We start from the raw sequence: 27,736 nt of genomic DNA on the forward strand, positions 1-27,736 counted from the left end.
GTTTTAGTTTTTTATTTATATAGAAATTCTGTAGCCAACTGGTGCCATTTAGGTCTTCTGGAATGCAGCTAACAGGAAAACACTGTGAGTGGTTTATTACAATTGCACTGATATAGAGGATCTGTCTCTGGGGATTCAACCACAGCTGTTTTCTGGTAGATACACCCATACACATAATTATGGGGCTGAATAAATACACTGCACATACATGTGTACAAACACTGCTAGAGAACACAGGCTCTCATTTTTTAACTAAGTATAATCACATAAGATCAATCCCAATATATAAAATAACAAACTCTCACAAACCATCAGCAAAATCCTGATTGTTTTGATGAAGGATTTCTATTTAGAGTGAATATAAGTTGATGCCCTTTACTTGGACAGAGGAGTCAGGACTGGAGCAGCTTTCTGACATCACTCATAATTTAGCTATTTCAGAGAACATCTTTGCTTGCAGCCTAGAATAGGCTCTGTACAGAACTGAGCTCAGTGTTAGACTCCAGCCCTTCTCATGGCAATACATTAATCCAGAAGCAAGGAGCACCCTGTGCATTTGCCTCACCTTTACAGTGCAGCAGGAAATGCCTGTTCATGGGGCTGAACTTTGCACTGAAGTATGTGCACTGCTCCTTCAAGAAGTCACACGAGAGACACTGACGGTTCAACGACCCCACTGTTGAGACACTGGGGGAAGGAAATGATCAGAAACATTTTACATTGGAAAAAAATACCACAGAGTAAGCTTGGCTTTGTGGACAGGATCCAAAAGCTGCTCAAAGCCCCACTGGCACTCCAGTAACTCACTGTTGGGGGTAACATCAGCATTAGCAGAAAACCATGAAAACCTCACTAACCTCAGATGTAAGCACTGAAAATGAGGTGATTTGCTCCAAACTTTAAGTTACATGATTAAACCCTATAAATATTTTATTTAGAAAACTTTGATTACTTTTAAAATATAGTCAGGTTAAATGCTTGCACTTAGGTTCAACTTTTTAAAGGACTAGTGAAGATGTAAGTGTTAAAACATTTTATGTTAAAAACTTTTCCATTTTTTAGAAAATGGCAATTTTAATTTTGAAAAGCTGTGGTTCTTTCCTTGTTACAGCTAAAGCATGCTAATTTTTTCACAATGTAAATGATTACCCAAGCACCATAGCATTTATGGCTTGGGGTGAAGAAGCTGATAACACAGCCTCATGTGTCTCTTACCTGTGCAGCTGTCTTCCTCTTGGGGACTCTTCAGTGCTTAAGAAATAACTGTGTTCAAAAGAGGAAAACAGTTAAACTCAGTTTGGTAAACTGTCTGATTTGGATGATGTTAAGAGAAGTGAGTAAGTAGCATTTTTAAAAATTAAAAATTCACAAATATCCATGAAGGTCAAATACTTCTATATAAACCCAAGTTCCAAGATTAAACTTAGATCCAACATACAGATTATTCAGAAGCTATACCATTCATTACCATTCAGAAGCTATATTTTTCATTATTTCAGAAGCTATACCATTTCCTGTTAAAACAGTGATGAAAACAGGATTTCATGGTTTTAATTCCTGTCATGCCCAGGTGCTCCAATAGCAACCAGGACACCTCTCTGCATATTAAAAATACAGAAGAGAAAGTTTCTGCTTCACTCCAAGAGTTTGCAATATAAATCCAAGTAGTAGATAAAGGTCACAATGAAATTATGTCATATATTAAAATGAGTCTTATGAGATCTGAGAGGCTTTTTGAGCTGTAAACCAACTTTTTCTTCTATCTACTTTGCATGGGTGGAAAGAGACTTTGCAAGAACACCAAGACAAACCCTTGGTGTTTCCCTGATCAGACTTCCAATAGTTTCTGCTTGACAGGCAGAAGGAGGGCAAGGCAAACCCCTCAAGTGGCTGATAAACTCTACAAATAATTTGAATTTATGAAGCTGGATCAGATCCCCAAAAGGTCTCTGAGACCTCATGAAGTAAAGATGTGATATTTTATCAAGTGCTAAAAATTTACTCTGATTTCTTATCTGGATTCCAGGAAAGAAGTTACCAAAATGTTATTACTGCTGCACTGTGTGCTGATTCTTTTTATTCTGAAAAATACAGAGTCAAATGATACCATGGTGTGATTCTTCCCTTCTGCATAAAAAAGCATTTAGGAAAAGAATGGCAGATGAATTATCTTACAACTGCACCTTATGTACTCAGGTGTGTCAAAGTTATGGTCACGCTCCAAAATGAAAGAAATATTGTTATTTAATTTTGAGTTAAATGGATTCAACTTTAATAACATGAATATTTTTATAAAAAAAGGGAACAGTGCTTACATATTTTGAGTATTTTCATCATATGCCAGGATTTTGATAACTTCCCAGTTCCCTGATGTCAGGTGTCTCACACTGATTTGTTCACTTTTAGCCTGTTGAGAGATGGAAAACATTAACTTTCCACTTGCTACATTCTTCTTTGCCTAGCAGGATTGCCTGCACATGTCACTACTGATTACTTTTTAAACTTTAATATGCAACATTAAAACTTCAAGATTAAAACTTCAACCCTCACAGCTTGGACGTACTTTCTGTGGATTTTTCTGTATTATGGTTATTATGCTCAGCCTGGATATGCATATTCCTAGTTTTCAAATTTGAGACAAACTTTACAAAGAAAAGAGGTGACATTTCAGAGGTGATACTCAGTGGTTACAAAAAGTCATAAACTGTCAAAAAGGTTGGCTTTTTTTTTTTTAATCCATGTATTTCTGAACTGTGCCCTGAGCTCCACATCATCAGCTGCAATAACTAAAAAGCAAATGCTCAGAGATACCCTATGAGACATGTTGGGATTTGGCAAGGCAGAACCAAGCCCCTTGGAACTGATCTGTTTCCAAACAGATCCATGAGGAAAGAAGGAGGTAGAACTCTATGACAAGCCTTGCAAGTACCAATGAAATCAGGATATTGTGCTAGGTGCTGTACATATGTTTGTGATGAGGGCTCCCTGTTCAGGAAGATTCTCATATTCAGTGCTCTCTCCAAGAATGATTAAAATACATACTAGTGATTTATTGTCACTGACTATTCCTTCTCTAGAGAGAGAGAAGCTGCAACTATTGAAATAGATTCAAATATTAAGATCACAGAATCTAACAAGAAACAGCAATAAAAAGCACAGCCAAACGCTAATAAACATGGTTATTTTTCAAGGTTACAGCCATAATACATAATTTATGAAGCTTGCACAAAGTTATTGGCTTGATCCATTAAAGTTACTTTATAATTCTTATTTTGTGGCTGGAAAAAGATGAGACTTTCTAGAGTTGCAAAACTCTATGAAAGAAATGTCTAGATACATAAGACATGATTCAATCCCATTTTGAGATTAGTTTCTTTTAAATATTTCATAAGTTACTAAAAGCATTTGAAAACAGTAACCCACACATCCAGCCCTCTCCATTCAGACAGTAAATAATCTATGATAGACAATAACCTTTCAGACAGTAACTTCTCCCTGCATAAAGATTTAATTAGATGCCTCTGCCAACATGCTTTGTGTCATTGACACGTGTTTTCCTGAAGTGCAGACAAAGAAATGCAGTCTGAGAAAAAAACAGCATTTGTTGTAAGATTGAGAAATCAGCATCAGTGATTAAATTAAAAAGAGCCATTAAAATTTGCTTCTTTATCCCTGCAAGTCCACAAAGCTGCTCTCTGTCAAGGGGCTGATGTCTCTGCTGAGTGGCACATGCAGAGAAGGAATGAGAATCCCAGTGCTCAGTTCCAGGGTTACCCTTTTCCATCACAGAAATGCTGTGACCAGCTGGGTGCTGGTGATCTGCTGGCTGCTTTGAATTCTGCAGGGCACCTGCTGTGCTGCTGTGGCTCTCACAAGGTGTGACAAACATCTAATGTGACAAAGGGCTTTATGTGCAACGCTTAATATACTTTTTATGCCTCTGTGTTTGCTTTAGAAATAATGGACAATCAGATTAATGCAGTGTGTAAAACACATCACATAAACATATCTCCTGCCCTTTACTGCTCTGTATCAGCCCCATTACCACACAGAATGTTGCTTACTGATGAATAATGGCTGATACATGGGATATCACATTTCCTTTTTCTCAGGAGCAGCTGCATGCTTAAAGCCAAATTTGTCATTGGTGGTACCATTCAGATTTGTTTATTCATGCTGATGGCAGGCAAAATAGAAGTATTTTTTAGTTTTGGAACTGTGCAGTACCCTGGGCTCTAATTCTGCCTGAAAGGGACAGAATACTAAATTCTGGAACATAGGCTTGACTTTAAACATTATTCTGCTGGAATTAAAAGGTGCTTAAAAGTAGGCATGTATTTAATTACTTTACTGAATAGGAGTGGGCTTAATCTTTGCTTAAATATTTTCCTGAATTAGGATCAAGTTTCCTGGGCTTTTTAGTAGCAAGAAATATCAGAGCCTACAAGGTTAAGGAAACTTGATTGTATCTGTATAATCCTTGGGAATGTTGCAAGTGAACTTTCAGACCCAGATAATTATTATTTCATGTGTTTTAAAGGTACTTATTCTTACTGTGAAAGATACCAAAATAAGACTTGATTGACTAAATGGTTTTGCTCATGTGTGAATTTTTATGTGGTTATTATATCAGTACACCTTTACCAGACTGTCATCTGAGTTACTGTTTTCTTTGGGAAATAGAATTTGACATGTCTGTGATCCTTTTTATCTTCACTGACTCTTTCCTCATATATTTACTCTAGTGAATGAGTATCTTTGTTCTTGTTTCTTCAGGTTAAACTGTCATTAAAGTTCTTTTGTTCTTGTTCTGTCTGCAGTGTACTGTGAACATATTTCAGACTTAATAACATTCATACCAGAACACTCTCATAAAGGCAGATAACAGAGCTGCCTGGCACAAATCTGCTATTTTGATGTTTTGGGTACCTTGGTAATCCCTCCTATGTCATAGGGCTCTGCTAAAGCACCTGGATTAATGCTCTGATGATTTAAATAGATGCCTTGGAGTGTTCTGTTCCAGGGCATAATTTCCTTTATTAGTTCATCTCAACTTCATACCGGTGACCTTCAAAGTCACACTGCAAATTTATCTTCTTTCAGATTCTTCTTTGGAAAAAGTAATGACCCTGGGAAATGGAAGCTGCTGAAAAATGTTGCAGAGGGTAATAGAAGTGTCCTAACTTTCACAGAAACTTTAAGTTTGGGTATTGCCTCCCTTTAACATTCTCTAAGAGCAGATTAAAGAGACATTTAAAGTTATTTGTTATTTAAAAATATGCATGTGCAGTGTATTTAGAGAAGGTAAAATTAGTATTTATTCTGGAAGAAGTTTTAAATACATCCCACTGCACTGAGAGACAACCTGGACAGGACAGATGACCGTGACACAAGTGTTGTGATTAAAGTGAAGTTCAGGCCTTTGCCTGGGCCACAGAAAAATGGCAGATGAGCTGCAGATGTGCCAAGCAGGCTGCCAGAGCCCTACCTGCCCAGTGAACATGGCTATGTGGTGGAACTCGCCGCGGCCGCCCTGCTTCACCGGCACCGTCATGAAGAACTTGCTGCCATCCCTGGAGAACACAGGTTCTTCATTCTGCAAAGGGAACAGTGTCTTAGCCTGGCACACTTCTCAGTACACTCCTTAACAAAAGGTCAGCCTACTTTTTTTTTTGTCTCCTTAGTTGCTGTGCTCAGAAGTCAGCTGGAGAACACACCCTTAGGTTGTAAGTGTATTCTGCTAAGTGAAACAAAAACGTGGTGGCTAAAGCTGAATATAGCTCATGCCATGTGCAATCCTGCTCTAAAGCATGGGTTACAGCCCTTGCACAACTCTTCCTCACAGTGAAACCTCTGGAAATCTCATTCCTAAGGCAGGGGGACTTCCCACCACAGTGTCTCTATGGAAATACAAATAATGATAGAGATAGAAATACCTCCTACTGCTGAGAAGGAGAACAAAAGTTTCAATGGTTTGGACTCACTGAGGACATGTTTAACACTCACTGATTTTGATAAAATTGTATGGAAAAAATAAGCACATTAAGTTATATTCTAAATCAGGTTTTTACCACAAGTTGTAGCCTGATGTGATACCATCTCTCCACGTCTAGCTTTGCACAGAAATATTAAAGGAAAATGGCTTGCTATTAAAGCATAGGTTTTTTTTGTTGAAATCATTTCTCATTTGCACATTGCAAAATGAAGCCTGAAATGTGGTTTAAATAGAATGTGTTTCATCCAGTTATTGGACAGTTCTTCTGAAGCTATGAAAGTGGAATAATTGGCTGACATATTAGTTAAACATATTGTTCTGGGTGTGAATTTAGAAATATTTTACTTTCTCATTCCAATTATAGCCCATATGACCTCTACTCTTTGAACTCCTTCTGCTTTAATTTGGTGAGATCATTTTCAAATCAGAAACAAATCACAGTAAGTAGGACATGCCTGGAATGGGATTCATCTGGTATGTCTTCCACCATCCCAGACTTAGGTAGTTAATCAGCTGTTCATCTGAATGCTCACTGAACTGAATCCAGGCGGACCAGAAACTGAAGGGAAAATTGCCTCCAAAACCCTCACAGGTCTCAGGATTTTATTAGCTTATAAAATAACACACAGTTAAATAAAAATGACAATGAAGAAATTAAGCATTATGCACCCAGAAATAGCATTTATACTGTACCTGTTTAGGAAGCCACAGATCTGACTGCATTTCATATTTCTAAAAGGAAAAAAAAAAGGAAAAAATTGCTTTTATGGAATAGCTATAGATAAAAAAAATATTTCCCACATTCAGCAAAAGGTCTCGAGCTATTTCATTTTTTTTTCTACTGTGTTACAATCTCCTCATCTCTTTGCTGGCACTTGCATAGAAACAAATGATAATTTAATTAGAAAGTCAGCTGTTTTATTCAGAATTTTTGGTAGAACACCACAGGGGAACTAAGAATGCCATTTCAGTCCTTTCTGATCAGCTATGAAGAAGCTTTACACAGGCAGTTCTATGTGTTTTTTACCTCTAGGCATCATCTGACAACTGGATATTTTAGGCCCTCCATCAACAATGGCAAGCAGCCAGCATCAAGCTCAAATTGTGAGACCTTTACAAATCACAATCCCATGCTTTAATGGGTTGTAGTATGGCATTAGTGATGAGAAAAAAAATAAAAATAAATTAATGAGTTTTATTGTTCATACTCATATTTCACATCTGAAAATAAAAAAAAAAAAAACCAAACAACAAAACAGCCAAATATCATGCACACATTGCTGGAAAAAAATATACATCAACTGCTGCAAATTTTCATAGTCACAGTGAAGTAATGAAAATTTATTAGCTATAGAAGAATCTGTATGCATATGGCTTGAAAAATGAAAATCTGTAGCTATTGCAGCAGTTGGTTTTATACACTCCATTTTGAAACCAAGGATGTGTGCAACATCCTAGGGAGGAAAAAAAAAGTTTATAGCTGAAATGGTGCGATACAATGCTAAATCCTCACAATATTTAACCTTTCCCCATCCATTAGTGATTTCAAGAGCATCACCTTATCCCAGAGGGTGCAGTGTAGGAACTCTCCAGGATGAGCCAGGGCTGTGCTCACAATGGTGACAGTGCATCACTGTCCTTCCTCACCCCACTAAAAATGTCCTTTGCTGCACTCCAAGCATTCTGGAGTGGGACTTCTCAGTTTCTCTCTCTCACATTATGTTCTGGATTACAAATCCCCAGATACTTGGAGCACATAAAGCTTTCCCTCTCAGCAGCTGCAGTGTTTCAGGATCAACTTTCTTAAAAAAAAGACAGAAGGCTCACAGGAACCAGGTGAAAAGCAACAAAATCTCCATGGCCACAATCTTAATCCACACTCTGGGGATTCATTAACAGTTTCTGAGTGAGGAAAAACACCCTGTAATATGCAGCAAAAGAAGAAGACAAGCTTGGAAATAACCTCTAACACTTCAATATGACTGACTCCAGTAGCAGACACTGATGGGAGCCTTTTGACTCAGAGGCCAGCATTAATCACTCATAACCATTTACTCTGCCAAATTACACCCTCTGCTTTGGTACTGATATCAGCATGTATAGAAAATATTTGTACTTTTAGCTGGTTCTGGGAAGAGATTGTGACTCAGAATGGGAAAGCAGCCAAGTGCATTCAAGATGCAAGATTGACTGAGATCTTGGGGAGATGTAATGCAGGAGTGTCAGAAGTCAAAGTCTGGGTCCAGGGGTGGAATGTGTCTGGATTCAAAGAGAAAAATGTATTTCAGTTTGGCTTACATTCAAAAATGAAATATCCCCACTGCCTTTCAATTGATTTTTTTTCTGAAGTTACTTAATTCTGCAATCAAATTTGAAGGAGTTATGAGAATTTTACACCTTTCCTTAAGTGTATGTAAGCTGTGAGAGACAGAAAGTTCTAAAATGAAACTCTGCAGAGGGAGAGGGGAGAAACCAGTCAGCTGAAAATATCTGTCAGAGGACAAGCTTGTCACTGCTCTAGCTATATCCCAAGTACATGATGTTCAGCCACTGCAGCTTCCAAAAAGCAAATGAATGAACAAAGCTTAGTAATTCTGAAACTGCCACTCAAAGTTGCTAATTGCATGAACTCATTTCACCACATTCAGAATTTTCTCACATCCATTTCCTCTCTCTTGACTAATTATATTCAGCTTGCAACTACTGCATCTGCAAACTGATTTCCAAATATCATTTTCTGAATATGAAAACAAAATGCAGAAGAAACCTTGAGAAGAGACCTTGGGAAAAAAAAAAAAATCCCAAACAACTTACCCTGGTACAAGCTCCAGTTGTGGTTTCACAAACTGTAAGGATGGAGATATTCTGAGCTCTGTTTAACCACCTCACCACAGCCTTGGTGTTGCTTATCCATTTCACCATGGTGATATAATATTCCCTAAGCAAAACATTTGAAAACACAATGTTCAGATCACTGATATTTCAGATTAGACTCTAGAAAAAAAAAATTCCATATATACAGTTCATTCAAATGCTGAATTGGTACTGCATGACAGTGCCAGTACTAAAGGATAGAGAAAATAACCCCAAATGTCCAACATCTGTGTTCCTACAAGTGGGATGGCTCAGTCCTTCAGTGAGATGCTCCCCTGGGAAATTTTTGCATATATACACAAACTTTACCAACTGTGAAACATATGCTTGCAAATACACATGAACCGTGTACTTTCCAGCCAGTTTAGAAACAAGCACTGAATTCCAACAGAAGCCAGTATTTTCCAACAACAAATAACTTCAGATGACACACATTTTTGCAAAATAATCCAGTCCTACTGCCAAAGAAAAAAAAAAAAAAAGTTCTGTAATATTAGAGTGCAGCTAGAGCCCACTTCAAAATTATAAAATAACAAATATTTTGTAACAGGACTTCTGGATAAAGGGGAGGTCCCTCTCACTGTCAGTGTCTTTCTGATTCTTTTTTAACAAATATCAGCCAAAGTGCCTGGCCCTCAACAGCCCTGGCTGAGCACAAAGGCTCCCTGGGCTCGTGGGATGGGGGATTTGCCTCCCTCCTCCCAAGACCCTGGTGGGCTGGCAGGCTGGGGATGTTGAGAGAAGACCTGTTGAGGTCTGTCACCCAACCCAGCTATTTCCTTCCCTCCTCCCCTGCTGGCAGCTCTCACAGTCCAGCTGAGTTATGTGCAACAGTGGAGTGAGCTCGTCTGGAAAAAACTCAGACCCCCTTTAAAACAAGGGGCTTAACTTGAATATAATTAGGCTTTTAATCTATTACTGATAGAGATCTCATTACTCTTTGACAACAGGCTTTCAATTATACATTCAAAAGCCTCCTTCCTAGATCAAAGGTGCTGAGCAGCAGCTCCTAGCTGCACACAGAGAGGCAGGAGCCAGGGGTGCACTGAGGCTTCACCCATCCTGATGTGTCTGCAGAACCTCAACAGCCCAGCATGCACAGAGCCCTGGGCTTTCACATCTGACTTCTAGGAAAACAGGTATTTTCACATTTGGATGCCAGAATGATAAATAGAAATAGAGACTTGAAGTATGTTCTGAGTCTTAATATTTACCTTTTCCTTTTTTTTTTTCTTTAACAAATGTTTGATCTTACTGAAGGGCAAAAACGAATGCACAAGTAAAACAAGATCTACCCTGACACCAGGTGACACAAGCAGGAGAGCAATCAGTTTGTGTCTCAGGCTCTATTGTACACACCCTCTGCTTCATCACAGCCCCATTTTAAGAGGAAAAAAATTAATTCCATTCTGGACAAAGGACTGAAGCAAAATTCTAAATTATGTTTGTCACTGAAGAAAACACAACTGCACACATGAAATGGAAGCCCCAAGAGGGAAACAACAATTGCACGAGATACAGCCACATATCTAAAGGAAGACTCTCAGTTTTTTTGTGGCATTTATAGTACATAGTAGGTGGTACATTTTTCTACAGAATGAAACTTTCAGGAGTAAAATTTACAAGTGTTATCCTTATCTTTATATCAGAATAGCCTGAACACGACTAGAGAAATATTACCAAGCATTTTACAGGATCCCTAAAAGAAGAAAATGAATTTTTCATTGAATTTATTCATTGAATTTTTAATTGAATTTATTCAATCTTACATCAAATTCCCACATGCCCTAAAAATCAGGCAAACAGTTTTATGTCTTCAAAGCTCCTACACCAGACACAATTTGGGACAAGTTGAGAATCTAAATGTTACTTTTTCTGGTTAACTAACAGAACCTCTTTCCCTTTCCCCCTCCCTTCCCATTTCTATGGTTTTCCTGTGTAGGGGTGAAGTTCTCCATAACAGCAGATGGCTATGACCTACCTGTACAACACCTATTTCTAAAATGTTTCTGCCCTGAAAGATCCTTAAAATTATATGTGATAATGAACCACTCAATTTAATTCTGACAGCCTCCCATAACCTATTTACCAATAACTCCATAATGAAAGGGTTAGAAATGCACTGAAATAAACAGACTGCTAAAGGTAGCTACTACTTTTACTAAAAAAGCTAATACTTTAGAAAAAAAAATCAAACTCCCAATCACTACAAACCAAAGATTTTTCACTCTAGAAAAGCCTGCTTAAAGCCCATTTTTCATACCTCTATAAATATTGATACATGGGCATATCTGGGTTGATGGCCAGCGTGAAGACTGTTATTGAAATAACAAGTCAAATTCACAATTTGGCTTAAAATTATGCAATCTTTCTAAGTTTTACAGCACAGAAATTATACTTAATAGTTAAAATGAAGAAGAAACTAATTTTTTTTTCCCCAGGTTTAAATAGATTTACTCAGTCTTCTCATGCACTAGCAAGACAGAACTTTTATCAATTGAACAGCAGCAATATCTTTATCAAGAACTAGCAAAGTTGCTTCACAGATTTGGCTTCAGCTTCAAGAAGACAAAAAAGGTTTTAAGATACTAATACTCATATTTGAGTCTACTATTACTTTCCATCTGTTGAGAAAGCAGAACAAATCTGAAAACCCTGAAGTGAAACCATAACATCTGAAAAACATTTTAAAGATTCTCTTTTTCTTGGGGACCTTTTCTTACACATTGCTTTCTTGCTTAACTTCTTTGCTCCTTCTGACACTTGAACTTCAACTTTAATGCCATTAAGGAAAGTGAAGATGCTGATCTTGATGGCAAGAGATCTCTTTCAGATCTCATAGCACTGTTTAAATTAATGAAGGGTAAGCAAGTAGCAGGAGATTTTATTATGCTTTTCAGTAGTGGCCCACCAATAGAAAGAAAATATGCTCAACACATTCAAAACAATTTCTCTTACTAACACAAGCATTCCAGTTGACATTAATAATTGCAAGTCATAATTCACTATTAAATTATTCCTGCAATAAATTAGAGTATCTCAATTCGTGTAGAAGAGAGCTACACCAGCCTAGGAATGTTTGTAACAATTGTGAATAAGTGGCCACTGTTAACATCCTGATTATTTTGGGAAAATTTCCATAAAACATTTCACCATGAAATTACATACCTTGACTTAAAGCTGTCAGGTGGCATCAGCTCCAGGGTATGTGCTGGTCCATACAGATTAACTACAAACAGCTTTACTGTGGGGTTTGTTTGACCTGCCTTTGAAAAAGAAAAAATAAATAGGAGTTTTAGAGGCACTGAATCAGTGACAGCCAAGCAGACTCACTTGTTAACATAATGCAGTATTTTTATAATAATTAAAAGTTTAAAGTTCAAGCATCTTAAATCTGAACAATTAATTTCATAGCCATATGAATCACAGATAAAAAGATGAAGTGTTGAGTGGTTGTCTCACCATCCTTTACTGATGGAAGACCTTCCTGTGCAGAGCAAGGGACCAGCACTGGAAGTGGCCTTGCCCAGCTCAGTGAAGTCAGCTGCCAAAACACAGCCAGCTCCTAAATCTGCAGGTAAATCCAGCCTCCAGGTTATCCTTTTCCAGATGCTATTGCTCCTTCTTCTGAAAAGCTGCACTACCTCAGTGTGGGACAGCATTCCTCCTCTTCCTCCTCTCTTTTTCTTCACCATTTTCCCTCAGTCTTCCTTCCCTTGCTTGCTGAGCTGAAAATCTCAATTTCTGGCCTGTGCCAGGAGCCAGCTGCTTTGGCAGGCCAGCTCCAAGGGACACAAAATGCCTTTTGTGGCTCAAGGGGAATAACGTGGCAGTTTGATGGATATCCACTGGGAAGAGTCTGAGAAATCCTGAGGATCTATGGGGAGGTGGGAATCATCCTTCTCCCATAACACAGCTCATAAGTTTGGGATGTTCCTGAGATGAAGGAAAGCAATGGAAATAGGAAGAGAGGCTCTGAAGGGTGCAGGGAGGTGCTGCTGGTCCCACATCCCTGTCCTGGACATGCCATCCCCAAGTTTCATTTCACACCACAGGAATTACACCACATAACAAATATTCTTTGGGATAAAGAACAAAAATTCTTTGGGATGCAAAGAATGAAGTGTGTTCCTCAGTGGGGCTGACCCCTATAATAATGGAAGGAAAAGGTAAAAATCAATGATTCTCCAGATTTACTCTAGTAAATGACAAAGTTGTATGCTTGGCTCTTCACAGGCTGAAATACACCCACAATTTCCTTTTAGAAATTGAGCTTTTCTCAAAATAAATGTCTGAATACTGCATCCACTAATTTCTGAGTGGTATGGAGAACATAGTAAGTGGCATTTCTGTGTTTTTAATACTTCTAGGAAAAAAGAAAAGCTGAATTTTTTTTTCTTTTTAAGAATACAGCCTGTGTGTATGACATGTACACAGACATGATGAGCACGTTCCAGTACACACAAAATCAGTGTTTCATTTTGTATTTTTAATCCTATTTATAATTTTCTCTGATGGTTGTACTCTATACTAAAGACCAAATCTTTTTTGTAATCTGTTGCTGCACCACCAGCTTCATTACCAATTAATGATGTTTAACGAGCAGCTAAATTTGTATTAAATGGAGACATTAAATAAAGATAATGTTTTTTCATTAATGAGATTACTGAAGTAGTATTGTGTATCACTTTTATGCTGAATTGCTAATGAAATAGAATTACTCCTTTCTCGTTTACAAAGCTGACTTAAAAATATTTCTTATTTTTTTCTTTGCTCTGTCACTCAAGGCCTTTTGCCAATGCAAGCATATAAATTATGCCTAAAATTACTGTTGTTTCATTATTTCAGAGCATTATTTCATAGCACAAAGATATTCTATTTGTATAATGTATGTTATTGTTTCATAGTGCCTGGTACAGTCTAACTGTTCAGCTGTCAAGAATAAAGGTTCATCACCAAAAAGCAGTAGCAGGAATAGCAAGGTAACAAGAATTTAGCTCTCAATAAACTTCCCCTGAATGCCAGAGGAGTACCATATAGGTGGAGCTGTCAGAAAGGAACACAGACACTTTGAAACTGTGTGCAAGGGCTGGATAAACTGATCAGCTGGAAGATGAAAACAACAGATCTGGAGGCACCTCACCAGAAAATCCCCAGAAAATGAGAAGTGATTTCAGGCATTATCCCTGTCTAGGCTGTTCTTTCACTTTCCAAAACAAATCTAAAAACCCTTCTCCAAATCTTCTAAAACATTGATAGTCCTATTTTTTTTTTTTCCTCTTTTTGATGGCCATGAAAATATGTTACTGTGGCTTATCTTGTTCAATGCCAGTCTGTCACATGTATTAATAACAGCACAGTCTACTGAGATCTCTGTGTCTGTGAAGGAACTTGCCTTGTGCTCTGCACAGTGTCTGACTCCAGCACAGCTGGGGCTGGATCTTCCTCCTACACAGTCCTTTAAATGCATTACCCTTCTCTCTGAGGTGCTGGATTGATTTTACTAAGCCAAATATCAGCAATGAAATTACTTCAAATTAATTTCTCTACTGTCCCTTAACCCGATCGTTTCTTTTCAGGTGTTACAATCTACTGGACAAAAAAAGTAATTATCATTTCCTGAAAAGCATCATGAATAAAATCAGCCTCTGTCTCTTTCTGAAACACTCTTTCCCCATGGCTGAATACTGTCAGTGAGCACAGAAAGGAGGTGGGGGCTGGATCCCACTCATCTTACCTTGGGATATGGATACTGCTTTCCCTTTGGATACAGACCTCCTGTGAAGCGGGGAATGACCATGCTGGGCACCAGGGAGTCATTGATGGTCAGGAAGGCCAGTCTTTCCCCATCTGGAGACCACCAGTGGGCAATGTGGGAACGAAGAAGTTCCTCTGCAAAACCAGATTTCCTTAGGCTCCACAAAAAACTCACACATAGAGTCCAGCCCATTCAGCTGGCACCAAGTTATTCACCCTGTGCCAGCTTGAAATGTGTCTGCTGTAATTTCAGTAATTTCACATCATCCTGGATTGAATGGTTGGATAACAAGGAACATTAAGGCCCAAGCTTTAAGCATTTTACTAGATACATACTTCCACTAACATCAATAAATCACCTAAATGTGAAAGATGATTGTAACTAACATATGCCTACTACTATAGCATTCCAATACATGTGTTTACTTAAATTAAAAAAAAAAAATAATTTGGAGGTTTGGAGCTTTTTTTGGGACTGCAAATTTTTTTTCTTCTCCTCTTAATATGGGACTTCAGTACATCAGATTTCTCTGAGTTTTGGCACCTGATAACATGCAGATCTTCACACAGTCATATTTATGTAATAATTTTTGGAGTGCAATATTATGATTCTCTTGTCTTAGCCAAGTGGATAGCTTTAATTCTTGGGAAGTTCAGTTTTTTTGGAGTGAAACTTTTTGAAAATCTGAACCAAACTTTTATTTTTATCCAAATTCTATTTGCTTTCCAAATGAATCCAATTCTCAAGAATGTCACTCAATATTTTCTTACATTTATTACTGTATATCACAGTCAAAAGAAACAAACCAGAAAAAACCACAGGCACAGAACTCCAACTCCTGGAATCCCAATATAGCAGCTCCTGAGCAATTCCAAATTCTCCCTGTACAAGTCTTCTGCTTCCACTTGTGAGAAGACTTAGAATTTTCATTATGCATTTGATATGTTGGCCTGCTTAGTAAGGATTTTGTACTTAAATCTGAAGAATTTGGCTGGAAAACTAATTGAGAATAGGGTACAAAGGGAAAAGGCCTGACTGCATACCTAATTTGAGAACCTACCTAAAAAAACTACTTAAACTGTCAACAGAGACTCTCCAAGTTACTAATCGGATTTTGAGGTTCTGAAGCAGCTTAATGGGTTGAATTATCTAAGGTTAGGTGAAATAAAACTGGGACCTACATTCAAAGTCATAAATTCTGGGTCATGCTTCTCTCCCTGGCTGGATAACTAAAACCTTTTACACAGGAGAAGAGCAGAGAACGAATGGTGAATATCAGATAGCCAAAAGCCACAATTATGTTTGCTTTAAAATATTACTGTTTGCATTTAGACAAGGTTATTCACACAAAGAAAAGCTATTCCCAAACGCTTTCTAAGGTAAAATGCTAATAACAAACTCATGAAATGATAAAAGAAAACAAATGAGGTCAAAGGAGGAAGAGTGCTTGATTTAACTGAAAATCTCTCAACTTCACCTGCACAATATTCAGCCTTCTGATGCTGTTAAAAACCTCAGCTGAAAGTGGAGCACTGCTGTAGGTGAGTGGGAAGGGAGCAGTGTGCTCCTTCCTGCCAGCAGACACTGGGGCTCCCCAGCATGTGCAGGCAGAACTCCCTCCTGAGCTCCCCAGGGTGTGCCTGAGCCCTGGGAGTCCTCTGCAAGGCAGGAACTGCAACAGCCCACCTGGGATTAGAAAACTTGGAAAATAATGAGCAAAGAAGGATTCTTCACTTAAAGAAGGCTGTAGGACTTCATGAGGAAGGCTTTGGGATCACTTCCCACAACACTTCAGAAACATTATACTCCCAAACTAGACAACTTTTGCTTCTCCTGGCTGTGACTCTATTAGCTTCACTTTGTTTTAGCAAAAACTTGATATACTACATCAACTTCAATGAGCTATATCTGCTTTAATTCTTCAATTTGTATGCTGCCCTATTAGACTTTAAGATTATTAAGTGCATATAAAATGATACTCCATTTAAAAAATGTCCTTTTGTTTTGAAATGTGCTGCCACATTAAAACATTTTAAACACTAATAGAAACCTTGGAAGTGGGTAACTATCTAACAGGGATGCAAATTACCATTCTAACTTCAGAGTTCACTTGTGCAGAGATTTAAAACAAAAAACCATGGTGAGCTGTTTGGTGAGATCTATTGCAATGCCAAGAGGTGTGAATAGACCATTTTTAAGGTGAAGTTGAATGGTGTATGGCATTGACACCATTCCTAAAAAAACTCATCACACAATAAATTCTATACCTCAGGAAATTGAATATTTAACACCAAGCTATTTGTCTACAGAATACATGAGTCCCATAGAAAGAGTAGCTGAAATGTGTATTTATTTTAAGCTGCTATACCAATCTAGATAATCTGCTCCCTTTTTTAAAATTTTTCTTTCCTTAAATTTATCATTATTATTTAAAAGCACTTTGGGTGCAGAGAGAGGCATTCTGTGGTTCTGGCTGTAGAAGACAGACTGAACTATCTCCAACTCAAATTTGGGTTCCCTCTTCCATGGGGATGTTTTAACTGTAAATGGATCTTCACTCTTGTCCCTAAAAGCAAAAAACTGAGCCCTTTCCCTGCTCACTTTTACATGATACCAAATGTTCATTGCTACATTCTGGTTTGAAATGAATTCATCTTTCTCAGAAAGCACTGCTACATGCAAACCAGCAGCCAACACAAAAATGAACAGATGCAAAGGCAATTTTGCAGGGAAATGAGAAGGGAAAGGAGCAAACCCAACCTCAGCATTCTCTGAAATGAGCAGATTTGTGCTGTTGGGTCTGAACAAGGACCTTTCATTTGTTTTAATAAACACATATATTCATCCAGCTTACCTTCATATAACCAGTCTGCAATTCCATTAAAAATAATTCCTTCTTTTCCTGAGGATGTCAGGCGCAATGAGCTGCTCTTTACATCAGGCTGATAGTAGATGTTATTTTCAAATATATAAATCTGGATGAGGTAAGAGAAATGGAGAGAAAAACCAACATTTTGGTAGATATAAATGAATGTTCAGCAATGAATACATAATTTCCTCAGGCTCAGAACAGTCTACAGAATAATTCAGCATAAGCTTCCACCAACATTGTCTTCATATTCCATTTTATTATCAAATTGGACAAACTAAACAAATTTTTAATACCTATGGCAAGCAAATCCTTCCTTTGAAATTGTCTTTCCAGTTGAAATATTTCTATTCATGTTAAAAAATATTATTACATTCTTCAAAATCATACAGGAGGCAAGTTTTACAGCAGCTGAATGAATAAAGAAATTTTCATCTGGTTTTCTAACTGTGAAATGAGACACACTTCTGCAAGGACATACAGGATAGTACATACATCATAAATGTAAGTTCCAGTTTTATATCATGGTGTGACAACACACTGGAGAAGCAAAAACAAATAGCAACCTGCAGTTAACTTTTCTCAGCTTGCTGAAGACTTCTGACTGACACTCCACTGTTTTACCTCAAGTGTACTATAAATAAATATAAATAAATAAATAAAAGCTCTTTATTTTTCAAGTCTGGGCCCCTCATCCTCCTGTTTCCTTCTTCACTACCACTCATTAGCCTTGTCTGCTCTTCCCTCCCTGCTCACTTTATTGCAAAGGGTACCAAGTTCACTCATTTTGTGGGGCTGAGGTCCAGGTTCCATGACAAAGTGCAATAAATCACAATGGCCACGTGTGCACTCCCACAGCTTAACACAAAAATCAAAGCAACAGCAAGATTATGCACCACCTCAATTCACACTGAGGAAATGCACCTGTGACAGGAGAACACAGAAATTTTTGTTTCACCATTTCAGCACTGTACACTGATATACAGTGTCTCAGGGAGTGTGCAGGAAGTAAATATCTTTCCACCAAAGACTATTTAAAAAGCCTGGTCATTTATCATTCTCTCATACTTCTATAATAAATTACTTATGGGAAAATACTAACCAAAGAGCAAAGTTTTATTATCACTATTACTGCTGTTCCCTTTGCTTCTAAATTACCATCTGAAATAGATTTCCCTATGAGTCCCCAAACTAATGATTTTTAACAGTAGCCACTTCATGATTTCTGCTGCAGAAAGCTATAAAACTGAGGTTTTTTTCATACCATGAGCAAAGCAATGATTTTAAACATTACTGGGAACCAGGGGTGACTTGGAATTAAGTCCTTTATAGTCAGAATTCAAAGCTCAGCAGTGAGCTCAAAACTGAAGAAAAATAGTTGAACCAGTTTAAATAACCCAAAATGTACTTTTATTTCTAATGTAAAAGAAATAAATATGAGCAAAACTAAGGCATGGTTAACTGCTTAACCACGAAAATTGAAATAATTTAACCAAATATTTGTTATTTATGTCAGCTGTTGCTACCACACTCCATTACAGGTAGCCTAAATAGTGAACCACTGATGGATACTGCTTCTATAAAGCAACTTCTTACAGCTGACAATCTCTTCTAATATAAACAGCAGCTTTCAAGATGTTACCAAAAAAGCCTACTTGGCCAAATGATTCTATTTTATTTAATCTTGTTTAATAAAAATAAATCAATCTAATTAATTTTTGAAGATCTGGAGTATGATTTTTGCTTCTCTCTCCCCTTTTCAGGCTGTTAGTGTTCTTAATGGGGAAGGTACCCACATTGTCTGCAGTGAAAACTTTCATTTAAAGTGATCAGTGACAAAGTACAGGATTAAAAATTGCTTGTTTTATGACTGAGCCCTGAGAAGGTTTTTAATCCTGTTATTACTACTTAGCAGGCATTGCTAATTCCATTTGACAGATAAGTATCTCAGATAAGTAAATATCTCTGAAGGATAGTCACTGTTGTGCCACTGATTGTGGCTGCATCATCTTTATTCCTCATTCATTTCATAAAGCAGCTTTGTCTCCATCCCCCACCAGTCACCTGAACACCCTCACAATCTTAGTCTACTCTATCATCCAAAGTTTTCCTTCTTTCATCATCACTGCTCCTTCAACTTTGAAAGCTGCTCCAAACCCCCATTTTTTTCCTGAATGTACCTCTTGAAAAACTTCAAAGTCACACAGCAGCTCTCTCCCTAGAAGCCTTGAGCTCACTGATTATTTTAATTTAACATTAAGAAGGAAGAATTCATGTTCCTTTGCAGACCATTTATGCAATGCAACCATTCATCCTCAACACAACTACACTGAACATAAGTGCACATGGGTGAGTGCTTGGTGCTCTGGCAAGTATGGCTCTGCACTCACTGCCTGCAGCATTCCAAAAGATTAACATCATTTACATGCCTGTAAATCATAGAGGGATTCACCATTATGGTCAGTCATTTAACCTCATCTGTAATTTTGAATATTTGTTGTATCTCAGGAGGTGCCATTTCCCACAGGAATCCCTGGGACTGCATTCCCATGGTCCCTGACCATGCCAAAGGGCTCATCTGTAGCTATTTAACCCATTCACCACTTGGAAATAAGGACCTGGGAGTTAAAATGTTGATTTCTGCAGTGAAACAGGCAGCAGAGGTGATGACATTACAGTGAAGGCCACTGAGCCATGGCCAGAGAGGCTCCCACTCCTCTCAGTGAATGCAGAAAGTGCATCCAATTCAGCACAAGCACTTGGTGCAGCCACAGAGCCCAACCTCCCATGGGTTTGCAGCCAAGAAAGGCATTTCCAAATGTTCCTGAAATACTGCAATTTTAACAGATCACTCCATGAAATTAATTCTGTTCCCAAGACTGTGAGTAGATCCTGCTTGCTTTCGTCTTGTGCTTGCACATGCAACCCCAGCCAGCAGCAAAAGGTGGTGCCAAATGTGAAGTGGCTTTAGGAGGAAAATAGACACTGACTTTATTTTGTGTGAATTATCAAGAGCCCACAAACTAAGAGTAGAAATGGAACTATTCCTCAGCTGAAAATGCAAAAAAATCCAGCCCCCAGAGGAAGGTAAGTCCTTAAATGCCAAGCCCTCCTCTCCCTGCACAATACCCAAGATCCTTTTCTTTGCTTCATGTATTTTTCTCTTCTTTGCTCACTTTAAACATTGCCACCAATGCTTTCTGATGGAACCTCCTTAAAATTCTGCTTTATGCTACACAAAAATTTATTTCCAATCTTTTTTTTTTTTTCAAAAACACAGAGGCTAGATGAAAACTTTTCTATTTTAAGAGGCAGCTGCTCCTGCTGTTAACTTGCAGTACAAGAATACCTTGAGGTTGAATTTATGAGCCACAATTTGGTTTTCAATATTGAGTGAAAGAGAAAGTGGCTGTGAGAGAACTCAGACAGTTACTTTTCCTACAAGAGAGACTGAAACTCTCAAACACTGCAAGGTAGATAACAAATCATGACCCTGGGATAAGAATAATTGATCAGAACAAACAAAAACAAAGAATTCCTTGGAGCACAATCTTGCAAACACATTTGTCTTACCTGACTTCAGTGAGTAGAACTAAAGATGTGCCCAAAAGTTTCCAGGAAGGGGACTTCACACACTTCATCACTTTGTATACTGTATTTTCAGCAACATCACATAAACCAAAATTTCCCTTGCTAGTCTCTCTCCACTCAGGTATATGGGAGAAAATAACAGTAAAAGGCTTTTCTTAGTGTACACTTGGGTCTATTTACTACATCACAAATCCTAAAATGTTGACTGCAACTACTGAATCTTCCCAAACTGCTCAAAAAGGAGTTGCTAACTGTGTATCAGACAGGTGTTCTCAAGAATACATCAGTGGCTTTGTGCCCAAAAAAGCTCACACAGCTTTCAGGTATGATGATAAGAAAGTAAATTGAAAAAGGCACAAAGTGGAACCAGGATATGCTATTTTATGTGGAAATTATTATTATGCTTTTTTTTAACCTCTTCTACCCATCTTTCATGAGTATTCTTAAAAAATTTAAAACTATTTTTTAGCTGAGACTCTCAGCTAAAAATGCCATAAATGGGGATAAATGTCAAAATCTACCGCCTTCAAAATTATCTTTCTGTTTTCTTAGAGATTTTGCACATCAAGTCTTAAACCAAACAGAGAAAAACCCCACAGAATTTCCTTAATTATTTTATTAAGTATTCCACAATTAATAAAAAACACCTGCAAGAATGATTTGGATTAGTGAGATTAATTCTTGGTAATGATCACATTTATTTCCACTGACTGTGAAGAATTTGAGGCCCTGCTTGCTCTAATATTCTACCTCAGCATTAATCCATCTCATTCTTCCACATCTGGCATCATCTAAACCATTTTTTTTCATAAACCATCTTCCAAATTAATTCTTTCCAAAACACTTATTTACTGTTTGCAACTAGTTTCAGAATTACAGGACCTTCTTTCAGGCTGAGGTCTGGAGCAGAGCCCCCAGCCTGAGTTAGCTGCAGATGGCAGACAGCTGTGAAAACAGAGACATCCACTCCCAGCTGAACAGCAAACCTGGTGCCAGTAGCTGGAGAGGCCCCCCGAGTGTCTTTAATCATTTTGAACACTACAGGCAGAGAAAAGCTGCTAAATTACAGAAAAATACTCCACTTTATCCCTTTTGGTGCTCCACTGAAGCCTCCTGCACGGCACATCCGCAGTGAATCCCTCCTCTGACTGCAGGGCAGTGTCAGGGACAGCTCGAGCCTTCTCTGCTCCAGCTGGGCAGCAGCAGCACTGCTTGCTGCAAGAGCCCAGGTTCTGAGTCTAGAGCCCAGGTTCTCACTCTAGAGCCCAGCTTCTCACTCTAGAGCCCAGGTTCCCACTCTAGAGCCCAGCTTCTGACTCTAGAGCCCAGGTTCTGACTCTAGAACCCAGGTCCCACTCTAAAGCCCAGGTTCTGACTCTAGAACCCAGGTCCCACTCTAAAGCCCAGGTTCTCACTCTAGAGCCCAGGTTCTCACTCTAGAGCCCAGGCTCTCACTCTAGAGCCCAGGTTCCTCACTCTAGAGCCCAGGTTCCACTCTAGAGCCCAGGTTCCACTCTAGAGCCCAGGTTCTCACTCTGGAGCACAGTTTCTCACTCTAGAGCCCAGGTTCTCATTCTAAACCCAGGTTCTCACTCTAATACCCAAGCTCTCACTCCAGAGCCCAGGCTCTCACTCTAGAGCCCAGCTTCTCACTCTGGAGCCCAGGTCCCACCCTACAGCCCAGGTTCCCACTCTAAAGCCCAGGCTCTCACTCTAGAGCCCAGGTTCTCATTGTAAACCCAGGTTCTCATTCTAAACCCAGGTTCTCACTCTAAAGCCCAGGCTCTCACTCTAGAGCCCAGATTTTTTAGGTGGAATAAATGCAGAGCTGGTCTGCTCAGTCTGGAGAAGAGGAGAGTGAGGGGAGACCTCACTGCAGCTACAAATTCCTTGTGAGGAGAAGAAGAGGGACAGACATTGATCAGTTCTGAGCAGGGACCCGGGACAGGACCCAAGGGAATGAAGGTGTGGCAGGGGATGTTTAGGTTGGGCATTAGAAGGTTCTTCCCCCAGATGCTGGCTGGGGACTGGAACAGGCTGGAAGGAAAGGAACTGTGCAGTGTGGTTCCAGGTGCTGTTTGCCATTCCATGGATTCATCAGCATGAACACCCTGTTCAAGGAAAGCGCCAACCAAACCCTAAAGCTGGAAAAAAAACCAAAGAAGTCACCTGTATCTATACATCTCTGGTTAGGAAAAAAATCCTTACAACAACCACTGGTCTCTTTCTGTGCAGGTGAGAGTTCTACCCATGATGAGAGAAAATCATCAGATTCTTCCACAGAATTTGACCAATAAATGGATAAATAACTACTCCAGTCTGGAACAACTTCAGCACTCCCACTTAAGAGCCCAGACTACGTGACACTCTTACCTTTCCCACTGTAAATGTGAGCTATGGCAAGACTGAGGAATTCCTGATTATGCCCAGCAGGAGCCCTTCAGGCATTGAGGAGAGGTTTTTGCTGCAGAACTGGTAAGCTGGGCCAGCTCAGCCAGAGCCCAGCACTCCCTGCAGCAGAGCTGACCTTCCCTCAGGGCTCTCTGCAGAGGGTGAGAGCACTGCAGAGTTCTCTTTTCACTAACAATCATTAATACAAATAATATCAGCTATTAATGAGCAGAACTAAGTCAAATGAAGAATATTTTCTCAGTTGCTTTGCAAATATTATATATTATATATTAATTATATATTATATATAACATATAATATAATATAATATAATATAATATAATATAATATAATATAATATAATATAATATAATATAATATAATTAATAATATAATATATTATATATTATATATAATATAATATAATATAATATAATATAATATAATATAATATAATATAATATAATATAATATTATATTATATTATATAATATAATATAATATAATATAATATAATATTATATAATATAATATATTATATTATATTATATTATATTATATTATATTATATTATATTATATTATATTATATTATATTATATTATATTATATTATATTATATTATATTATGTTTATTATATTATATATATTATATTTTGCTCTTCAGAGATGAAACCACAACTTGTCCAGTTTCAGAGTCAGTGCTAAGTTATACATTGCTCTAGAACATATGGAAAGTTCAGCACAAAAAATGGTAATAGAAAAAATAAATAACTGGCATAATAAAATAATTAATTTTAGAATTATTTTAAAGTCATTTTTATTCTAAAATTGTGGTCTCAATTCCTACTGTTGCTTTCACTATAATTATGGAAAAAATTCAGATATCCATGCATTTCCTTTGACTTGTAACTAATATTAGGACTATTTTATATGTACGTGTATATATATATATGTATATTTACATTTATATTTATATATTTTTATATATATATATATATAGGATTGCAGGAAGAACCTAAATTCAAAGTCCTGCATCCACATTGAGACAATTTGGTTGCCAATTTTCAACAGCTGCTGTTAAGGTAGCAAGTTTGGTTTTCATTTAAGTATTTAAAGCATTTGTTTCTACCTTCTGGTTCAGAGATCTGAAAAACTATAGAAATAGCTCCACTTCAGAAATTTACAATTAGTTTTCAGCAATTTAAAAAATTCTGCAAATCACCCATAGGATCTATCATTGCAGTATCTTTCAAATGAATACCTGGGTTGACTTTTTCCTCTATCACCATTCAGCATCCTCCAAAGTTCTGATGGACAATTTTTTTCTGAGAGCCACTGATTACATAATTTTTAGTCACAGTGTAATATCTGCTCTCTTTTTCAAGTTCAAACTGAGCAAACATTTCCTTGTCATCTGTGATTTCACTTACTATACTCCAGGGATTCACAGACTTAAACTGAGATTGTCAGACCACTATTATACCCACTGTTACAGAAGATGAGCACCCCTTTCTGCCTTTTTTCCTTGCCAAAATCTTATTTACTTGAAGCAGATTCCTGCTGAAAAACAAGGTGTAGTTTAGATTATGTATTGTGTGTGCCAAGGCAACAACAGTGTAACAGCTTTTTTTTTTTTTTTTTACTTTCTCATGAAAGATAAATGCAGCCATCTCTAAAACTAAAGAGAATTATTATATTTCAGATAATATCAACAAGAGAAAAGGGGTTTATCAAGCTTTTATAGGTGTGAATTTTAGAGCGTTAGAATATTCATAAGTGACTTAGCAAGTTACAAGTACACAGGCTTCTTCCAAAAGCCTCTTATTTTTTTTCACATCTTACAAATTTTCTATATGGATCACATATGTTACAGGATGACAATTTCAAGAAAAGTTTTATGGGATTGTATTGCAAAGCAACTTTATTTCCTATTCCTTTCCCCTATGTTATATCTCTAGTGTATTTAGATAGTGAGCTCTCATAGACAGGATTGCAGGCTACATTGTCTGATCTGGTTTGCAATACAGCTGCTTTGCAAATCTCCAGGAGTGCATCATGGCTCTGATCTCTTCTCTGCAGATGGCTTTTTTTGGTTTTGTTTTTTTTTCTCTTTTGCAGGTAAATCTGTACTGGTACAAAAAAAATAAAATGCTCATTCAATTCACCAAGCAATGGCTGGCAGTGGACAAAAATCTGCCCTTACACTATCCATGTTCCAAAAATCATCAGACACATTACAAATGAGGCAGAAACCAAATAATAGATAATAACAAAATTTTATAATTGTCGGCAATAAGAACTATATTCACTCTTAAAGGCACTAATTTTCTAAAGGTTGTGATTGACCTGCACAACAATTCTTTCAGAGGAGGCTTTCAAATGTTTAGATTATGTTGTAATTGAGGGAGAAGGGAATGAGCTGTTGATCAGGTGACATGGAGACCTCAAAGCACAGATGCCCCAATGTCATACACTACCTTCTTCTGGTGTCAGTTACAATAAGCTAATTTTATTTTTGCAGTAATCAAGCTGCCAGAAGAACAGAAGCAGGAAGAACAGAACACTGAAGCACCACCCTTTTATTTTGTCTAGATTAATGCCACTGCATCACAGTAATGTGTTAGCACAATCGTTTCTGAACAACCAAAAACCATCTACCAGGCCATTATATTTAATTGCTATTTAGATAGTTTATAAATCTACTGTAAACAATAGCAAGGATGCACTCATAATGCAGCTATAAGATTAGTTACTAATGTCATGACATAAACCAGGCCATGAACTCAGACTATCAGCAACTCCATGGTAACTCTGATGTTTATTTATGTCCTTGATTTCCAATAAATGCAGGGAAGCGTTGCCCTCTTTTGTTTCAACACACATTAATTATGTTGCCTTCCCAATGATATTGGATCATGATGCTCACTAAATTCACACCCTGTCTCATCCCATGACAGTTTACCCAGGAGAGCAAACATAGTGTAATATGCTATATAAATAAAATCACATATAATATCTGAACTACGACCTATGCAGAAAGCTGCTTCATAAATCTGCTGCACAGATCACAGCAAGGCTCCTTTGCCTCCAAGCTGATGGTTTGGATCTGCTGCTTCCTCCCATGGAGCTGCCTGAGGAGCTCTGCTGGCTGCAGCACTGTGCAAAACGTCACTGAGGATTGGGCTGCTCAGCTCTTTGATCTCTGTCTAAGTCATGTGAAGAACAGACTTACCCCAAAAAACAGTGCATGCTCAGGAATTCACACTCCTCCTTCCTCACTGATTGCTTCTGACTAATGAGCCAGCATGGAGCTTATAACAAAATCATAATCTGTCCTTACCATAAAATCTTTTTAAATGATCTCTGGTTATTTCAGGCTCATCTTACACTGATATCAAGCATTCAATTATGCTCAGACTGATCAATCCATAACAAGCTAAACTGAAAAATTTTCAACCTAGTTACTCCAGAAGAAAAAAGCCACAATGTTGGGAGACAGAAAAATATCTAATGAAATTGTAAAGGGCTTGGCATCTGTTTCCTTTGACAAAATGTATGAAAGTAGCATTATGACTTCAAGAACAAAAGTAAAAAGATACAGAATCGAAAATTCTGAGCTGTAAAGTCACACTTACTATGCAGTCATACTTACTATAGTACACTATAGGGCAATCCCTGAGAACTTTGTGTGAAATACAATAGAGCAGGATGCCTCTGAGCATCTCCTACATGAGCAGCCCAAGCAGAGTTGAACACAAAGGTTTGTATTTTCTGTGATTGCTGACCCAGCCCATCTTGCTGTATGGGACATGTGCCTTCATCTCCCCACTGCACACAGGGTTCAAGTTGCCTGCTGTCTTTATGATGGGCCAAAATTCTAGTGGATCACATCCACCTGTATAGACTCCACATAGCACATCCAATGCAAGAAACACAGTTTGTCCTAAAATATCTCATTAAGAATGAGACCAGGAAAAATCAGGAAATTTTGACTAGCTCTTAGAAGAGCACATCTCTTTGGGACAGTTCAGCAGCTGGGAAACAACACTTGAAAATAACTATTTGCTTTCCTTCCACACAAAATTTTTCCCTTCTGTTTCTGGAAATGTTCTGTCACCTGCCATAAACCAAGAGGAAAATCAATGAATTGTTTTCTCTGACTTCTCTGACACCTGACTTTTCAATCCTTATTCTCTGGGCCTTGGAGCTGCCAGTAGAGATACATTCCCCACAAGTGCACATCCACAAGCAGTTCT

The 27,736-nt window shown here is 37.9% G+C and overlaps 1 protein-coding gene across 3 annotated transcripts in view; it reads right to left on the reverse strand.

Annotated features, from left to right (window-relative positions):
* The window catches only part of DPP10 (dipeptidyl peptidase like 10), a 410,129-nt gene that overhangs the window by 22,638 nt on the left and 359,755 nt on the right, over positions 1-27,736 (reverse strand). For all 3 annotated transcript variants that reach the window (XM_056496455.1, XM_056496456.1, XM_056496454.1), the window contains exons 8-16: positions 17,482-17,602; positions 14,607-14,761; positions 12,038-12,135; positions 8,810-8,933; positions 6,689-6,727; positions 5,489-5,596; positions 2,316-2,407; positions 1,216-1,263; positions 566-687 (exon numbers count right to left, since the gene is read on the reverse strand). In XM_056496455.1, the coding sequence (XP_056352430.1) occupies positions 566-687; positions 1,216-1,263; positions 2,316-2,407; positions 5,489-5,596; positions 6,689-6,727; positions 8,810-8,933; positions 12,038-12,135; positions 14,607-14,761; positions 17,482-17,602 (907 nt within the window). The remainder of the gene's footprint in view (positions 1-565; positions 688-1,215; positions 1,264-2,315; positions 2,408-5,488; positions 5,597-6,688; positions 6,728-8,809; positions 8,934-12,037; positions 12,136-14,606; positions 14,762-17,481; positions 17,603-27,736) is intronic.

This window comes from Oenanthe melanoleuca, chromosome 7 (genome assembly GCF_029582105.1).
Source record: "Oenanthe melanoleuca isolate GR-GAL-2019-014 chromosome 7, OMel1.0, whole genome shotgun sequence".
Classification (NCBI taxonomy): Eukaryota; Metazoa; Chordata; class Aves; order Passeriformes; family Muscicapidae; genus Oenanthe; species Oenanthe melanoleuca.